At 30.7% G+C, this 7,919-nt stretch overlaps 1 protein-coding gene across 1 annotated transcript; it reads right to left on the reverse strand.

Annotated features, from left to right (window-relative positions):
* Positions 1 to 5,228: 5,228 nt before the first annotated feature.
* Positions 5,229 to 7,706, reverse strand: LOC113380375 (general transcription factor II-I repeat domain-containing protein 2B-like; the record flags this gene model as incomplete). Its single annotated transcript, XM_026619654.1, has 2 exons — positions 7,270 to 7,706; positions 5,229 to 5,878 (listed from the first exon to the last, which is right to left on the reverse strand). Coding segments are annotated over exons 1-2 (1,087 nt in total), but the record flags the coding sequence as incomplete, so codon positions are not given.
* Positions 7,707 to 7,919: the final 213 nt, after the last annotated feature.

Consider the following 7,919-nt stretch of genomic DNA (forward strand, 5'->3'; position numbering starts at 1 on the left):
TTGTGACGCATATTTGACAAATGAATGACTCGGTCACAGCCCGAAAGCAATTTAGTGAAATAACAGGACATTTGGCGTATATGCCGCTCCCTTGCTTCTGTTGCATCACTAAAATTTATTCGACATTCATTATTAATGCCAGGGGACAAGTTTTTTGGAACCGGGATATTGGATACATATGGTCATATAATGGAAACTTTATTTATTTTTCATCTTTGGTAATGCCCGTAGAACCCGAGAACATATTTTATCTACAATGTGTATTCTAAGTTTTATAAAAAAAAACGTCGTAAAACAAATATTTGGAGTAATTTATAAACCATTTAAAATATGACTATATGTAGGCCATGGATATAAATTAGAACACGCGTTATTTCTTAATTCTTATCGCATTGATGGTTATTTCATATTTCTTTCATAATATTGAAAAATGTAAACACAGAATAACATAAAAATAAATGGTACCAAATGCGATATCTACGCAGTAACCAAATCTTTAATTTGGAGTACAAAAAATGAACGCAAAAAACTATTTAAATTAAACAAAATTAATGGTTCCATTGAGCGATAGATCGAAAACAATATGATCAGATAGTAAAAAATTAAGATAATTGGAAGATTCCAGTATTTATAATAGTGGCAGAGCTAATGGTAATAAAATTTATAGCTAGAATAAAAGTTATTGGTGGAATGCGAAATTGTAGACAGTGGTAAAAATTTATTTAAGAATATTTGAAGGAGCTAGTCTTATAAGTAAGATCAAATAATTGAATAATAATAAATAAATGAATTTATCGGTAATTCTTTATGTAAAATGACAAAGAAAATTGGGAAAATTTCAAACTTATTTTTCATTTTATTCTAGTGTGGATAGATTGATAATATATAAAAAATATTTTTATATGAATTTCTTCGAATATATCTTAAAGAGCTATATGAATTTTTGTGCTGACGCAGCTTTATAGATGGCAACCCAAACGGTTATCCTATCTCTATGCAATGAATTTTATTATTAAAATTTTGATGCATTTTTATTGGTGAAACAGTGATCAATAAAGGCTATTTTCTCTTGTAAGCATATTGCTATCTATAATTCCAAGTGAAAATCGATATCAGTACTGCTTGAAATCAAGTTACGGGGTATCAAATCTAGAACTCCTAATTCAAAACCCTAAGGGATTTAATAACTAATTCACTAATCTACTGAGATTTTTTGCATAAGCTCTTTATAAAATTCTTATGTATTTGTGTATTCATCAAGAAATGTGGTATATTTTGAACTATCAAGAAAAGTAGTATATTTTTTATACTGTCAAGCTCAATTTATTAACCTCCTATAAGGTTAGAAACGAATTTGAAATTTTTTGCATATCTTCACGTTTTGAAGGTTTCTGAACATTTTGTCATGTCTTAGAAAAAATGCACGTGTGTATGTGTATATGTATGTGCGGATACGATTTTTCGTCCACGTTTTCGGGCGCACGGATCAACCGTTTTGAATGGTTCAAAAAACATTCGATTCCTATTGATAGGGAGATGTGCTGACTAATTTTTGGCAAAGTCGGTCCAACCATTTTGGAGTTACGGAGCAAAGAGTGCAGAAAATAGTAATCGAGTTTTTGAGGGAACAGAGCATCCGATTTGAATGATCAAAAAAAAAAGTTTTTAGCAAATGCAGGTTCAGCCGTTTCGGAGATATAGAGCTAAATGTGCTAAATATGGCAGTTTTGAGAGAAATATACATCCGATTTGAATGATTCAAAAAACTTTCTGCTTGTATTGACGAAACGATTATTTTTGGCAAAAGCATTTTTTTATTTTATTTTTTAATTTCCAAAAAAAAAATTTTTTTTTGAATATCGAAAATACTTCGGATTTTCAAAAGTTTCAATCTCAAGGAACGATGCCATACACCACTAGTTTGTAATTGATAATATATTCACTTTGAAATATACTTTTAATTATTTTAAATATATTTTTAATTATTTTGTAGTATTGTAATGATATTAATAACTCCCGACTAATTAAGAAAACTATGTACATTACAAAATTTGATCGTTTTTAAAAACATAAATGTCATAACTATATTGTTTTTTTATCTCTCGTCTGCAGGCTGACTCTGATCCTACAATTAGGCTTTTGAAACGATTTTTTTTTGTTTTAAATGAAAAGATCATATATAAGTTTTATAACAAAACTTTTTTCTTTTTTTATTTTTCGCAATAATTAATATCAAAATAAAAATTAATGTTAGAATCCACCACCGAAGCGCGCCGATAAATCCCGAGCGCGTGTGACGTCACTACCCATTTTTTTTTTAAATTCCCAATTATAAAACGAACAATATTTGAGGTAAAGATTACAGTTTCGAAATCATTTACCATTGACTACAGCGTTTGACCTTTAGTTTTCCCAAATTCGCAAATAAAGATAATATTTTTTACCAAAACAATCACCAGCGTTCCTTTTAAAAGCACGTTCACCTGTTTGCGAACGAGCTTGACAGGTAATAATCCGACGGGCACGGCGCGTTCTTTAATCATAAGAATCCGCCGAGGAAGGAGGTCAAGAGAAAGAGAATAATCGATGAATTTAATAGAACTTTCCATACATTCAATCGCTTCGATGACCCCAAGTGTTGGTAAAATGACATTATTAACCCATATTTTCTTCAGCAGTTATAGGACCGGCGTCCGGCTCAAGTTTCCTTTCTTAGTATACAGTTTCACTTGGGATGTTGAACATATATGCGAAATTTTACTTTCCTAATATTTGCTAATTGTAATAAATTCGAAACGTAGAAAGTATTTACAATCTTTGTTTGTTGGCTAATATAATAAAAAATTATCGATAATAATGGAGAGATTATAACGATACTATGGGGCCAATTGACGACATATGGGGCAACGCTATTTTACGGTTCTTTCTTCATATAAAATGGTAGTGAAAACTGTCAAAATGCTATGTATTTGCTGTACAGTCAGCGTTTTAGATATAAAACCTAAACTAGAAAACGCAAAAATGCCAAAAAAGAATGTTACTATAATTGCATGTTTCTTATGTGCATTTGTAATACATATGTGAAGTCCGGTTTCGGTTTAAAACGCCTAATCGCACAACAAATACATAGCGTTTTGACAGCTTTTACTACCATTTTATATGAATAAAGGAGCGTAACGTATGCTGCGGTCTATTTTAGCGGAGGATTGATCTCTATATAAAATAGAATACAAGTAGTGATATTAGATTTTCACTTGAAATTATAATATAGATATAAAACTAACCTAAAAAAGCACAAATGTCAAAAAAGAATGAATACCATAACTGCCTCTTTCTGATGTGCTTTTGTAACACATACGTGAAGTTAGGTTTTATGTTTAAAATGCCTGATCGCACAACATAGGATTTTTACAGTTTTTACTACCATTTTATATGAAGAAAGGAGCGTCACATAGCGTTGCATTAACAACGTTACGGTTTATTCTACCGGAGAATTGATCTCTATATAAAATTAGAATAAAAATATATCAGTAGTGATATCAGATTTTCACTTGAAATTATAATTTAGATATACAACCTAACCTAAAAACGCAAAAACGCAATGTTATTATAACTGCATCTTCCTTATGTGCATTCATAACACATACGTGAAGTTCGGTTTTATGTTTAAAACGCTTGATCGCACAACATAGGATTTTACCAGTTTTTACTATCATTTTATATGGAGCGTAACATCGCGTTGCCATAACAACAACTATGTTGCTATAACAACGCTATGTTACGGTCTATTTTACCGGAGAATTGATCTCTATATATGATATATCAGAAATATATCAGAAGTGATATCAGATTTTCACTTGAAATTATAATTTATATATAAAACCTAACCTAAAAAACGCAAAAACGCCAAAAAAGAATGTTACCATAACTACATCTTTCTGATGTGCATTTATAACGCATGCGTGAAGTTCGGTTTTATGTTTAAAACGCTTGATTGCACCACAAATACATAGGATTTTGACAGTTTTCACTACCATTTTATATGAAGAAAGGAGCCATAACAACGCTATGTTACGGTCTATTTTTTCGGAGAATTTGTATCTATATAGAATAAAAATAAAAATATACCAGTAGTGATATTAGATTTTCACTTGAAATTATAAACCTAAAATAAGAAACATTTAAAATAGTCTTTCAGAGACATTGCTGCCATACATATCTCATCATTATTAGATAAAAAATTTAACAATAAGAAAAAAATATCATAGAAAATGACCGGTATTGAGAATGGTCAGCCACTGGGTTGCATTCTGTAGTAGTGCAGTATAAATAGAGAGGAAAAAATGGTAACCTTTGATTTTTTTTCTGTGCTCCAATTTGCTTGCAATTTTGGAAATGGGCTAAGCTTATCCTTAAGTTCAAAAGTAAAAACAATTTGCACTCCGCCACCCCCATTTTTGGAGATATTTGCAAAAAACGAATTTTTAATAACCAGTAACTTAAAGTATTTGCTTTTTTGCAAAACTTTATAAAACATTTTTTTCTTATGATAACTTCTTCTATCAACATCCGATGATATTTTGAAAAAATAAAATTACACCACTGAGAAGAAGTGCATTCCCTCGGGGAGTAGTGGCGGAATCCAAATTGTTTTTGAACTTTAGGATAAGGTGAATCTAAATCCAAAATTTCATGCAAATTGGAGCACAGTGTTATATCTTTGCCTTTAGCGATGAAGGTAATTTGATATTTTTAAACACACCACAAAATTCAGACCCATTGACTAGACCAGAGGTGGGGAACCTTTTTGTCATTGGAGGCCACACTTAAATTAGGCAGCAATAAAAGAGGCCGCATAAGCTTATTGACCTAAAAAGTGACTTTTGTGAAACTATTATAGTTTTTTTTTTATAGTTTTAACATTATATTGCATTATATAGAAAAAAGTAAATAAAATACTTCAAAATTTTAAATATAATATAATATGTAATAATAATAATATAAAATGATATAACAATATTACAAAAAATACAATAATTTTTTTTTTAAAACACTAAGTTAGTGACTTATTTGACTTTGTTTTTTGCTTGATAGTAATTGTATATTTGGATCAATCTTTGAAACACACAGCTTTAGTTGATCCTCTAAATGTGTATCTGTGATTTGCGTTCGCAAATTCGTTTTTATTTTTGACAAGAGGGAAAATGTTGCCTCACAACAATAGGTACTTCCGAAGCAGGAAAGTAACCGGCGAGCGTGTTCTCGAAGGCGTGGATATTCAACGGCATTTTTCCAAATTTTTATGGGATCCTTTTTGGAGTTAAAAAGAGATTTGATGATACTATCTTCCCCTAAATCAATTAACTCCATTTGCATTTCTGGAGGCGCATCGGATATCTCTATTAAATGTGGTTCAAATGCAAGTTTCATAGCAGGAGTGTGCTCGTCAAAATCAGAAAATCTCTGAGTATACTCTTCTATTAAACAATCCAAGACACCTACGTATTCATCGAATTCTTTATTTTCACAGTTTTGCTCATTTAACACTTTAGTTAGCTCCGGGAAAAATTGTTCTGATATTTCCGATCGACAAAGCAATGCTTTGAAAAATAATAATTTTTTTCTAAACGCTTGGATCTTTTGCCACATTTCATAAATATATCTTGTTTCACCTTGCAGGCAAATATTTAAATTATTTTGCTTTGTCATCATATCAGCCAAAAATGCAAGGTTTCTCAGAAATACTTTATCTGATAGATCACATAGCTTTCCTTGTTCTTGAAAAAAGTTTAATATTTGTCGTCGTAAAGACAAAACTTTTATCAAAACATGACCTGATGATAGCCAGCGAACCTTGCAGTAGTACGGTAGGTCAACACTAGGGAATGCAATACCGGTTTACCGGTATACCGAATTACCGGTAAACCGCTTAATTTTTCGACGGTATTTTTACCGGTAAATAACTTAAAAATACCGGTAGTTTCGATATTTTTACATGGCGCTTGTGGATACATGTTACATATGTACATGTTTTAAATCTCATGATCGCTGACAAGAAATATCACTTCATGCTGTTGTGTTATATAAACATGTGTCAAAACAACATTATCTCGACTCGTCATTAAACTGAATATTTATTACTTTTCAAAGGGCTTCATAACGTATTTCAATAAATAGAACGGACTAATCAATAATGATGTTATTTTATCTTATATAAAAATGTAACGGATTTTTAAAGTGACATGGGCTTACTAGTGTCACTAGGGGACTACTATTTTCTTTAGGCATTAATTCGGGGAATTATTTTTCTTTGTGGAAGTTACTAGAGTGCCAATTGAAATATCGTCTAATACAACTCCACAGCCATTTGTTCATTGCAAAGTGTTTTGTCAGTACGTAGATACAAATTGAGATCGAAAGTTGTTTAGTTATATTAATTTAGTGAAATAATTGTTTTAGAATAGAAATTAGTAGTTCAGTGCAAAGTTATTTTTCAACGCGTAGATACAATTTTGTAGTGAAGTTTGATAAATTTGAGAATATATTTTTTTAATTCAGTGCGGAGTGTTTTTCCAATAAGTGAAGTTTTAAGTAATTTTAGGAAAGTTTGTTTACTTCGTGCTTGTGGAAAATTATTAATTTTAAAACAATTGTTTTTTAATCAAAAGTATGAATTCAGAAACCAATATATTTCAAGAACATAAGAAAGGAAACGAGGTGAATTCTGTGTGGCATTATTATTTAGTTGCCAAACAAGGACAAGTAGCAAAATGTGTTAGGGGGGTACATCTAAAACTTGCATATGAACATTTATTAACAATACCGCCAACAAGCGTGGAGTCGGAAAGAGCTTTTTCAGCTGCTCAACATATAAATACCAAAATAAGATCGAGATTAGACGACGGTACATTAGATCATATTTGTTTTTTAAAATCTTATTTTAGTTCGCATAAGTAATTATAATAAACTATTTTTATTCATGTAATTATATTTTATTAATTTTTATATTATTTTGATACATTATTATTAAAAATAAATGTTTTGTTGTTCAATTGTTCTTTTATTCTTTGGTTTTTATTATTATTTTTTTTTATCTTTATTAGGTCTGTTTTTTGTATTTGTATAAGTAACTTTCAATTTTGTTTACATTTTTTAAAAATAATCTTATTACCGGTAATTTACCGGTTTACCGGTTTTAAAAGTCGAAAATATCGAAATACCGGTAATTAAATTTTTGATCGGTATTGCATTCCCTAGTCAACACTATACGTTTCCTCATCTAACAAGAGCATTTGCCGAAATTCACGATGACGCATTGCGTTTACGCGAATATAATTGACAATTGCAATGGTTTTATCCAGAGTGTCTTGCAAAATGGTTGATTTCGCGCAAAGATTTTGCTGGTGCAAAATGCAGTGGAATGATATCAATTTTTTTAAGTTTAAGTTTTTTTTTTTCAATAATGCAATGAATCCTTCTTTTTTGCCTCTCATGGAAGGTGCTCCATCGGTGCAGACACTGACTAAATTACTGACATTCAATTGTAATTTATCACATACTTCTTTAAAGTTTTTAAAAATATCGGCTCCGCGAGTTCTTCCAGTTAGTGTACCCAACGCAAGTAGTTCTTCGTAACATTGAAAATCTTTAGTTACGGCACGAATAAAATATAATACTTGCTGAATCTGTTTTATCAGTGCTTTCATCTCACGCAATTGAAAAATAAACACCTTCATTTCGTAAAATTGTATGAAGCTGCTCTGTTATATTTTGCGCTAATTCGTGCTGTCGATCTGTTATAGTTCTTCTCGAAAGAGGTAATTGTTTATATTTGTCGACATTTCTTGGATCTAACATACTCACTGCTTCAACAATACATTCTTTAATCATTTCAATGTCACTGAATGGTTTGCCCCGTT

This window comes from Ctenocephalides felis, unplaced genomic scaffold, assembly GCF_003426905.1.
Source record: "Ctenocephalides felis isolate EL2017-DRISC unplaced genomic scaffold, ASM342690v1 CF-g0.4_SCAFFOLD_02080, whole genome shotgun sequence".
Classification (NCBI taxonomy): Eukaryota; Metazoa; Arthropoda; class Insecta; order Siphonaptera; family Pulicidae; genus Ctenocephalides; species Ctenocephalides felis.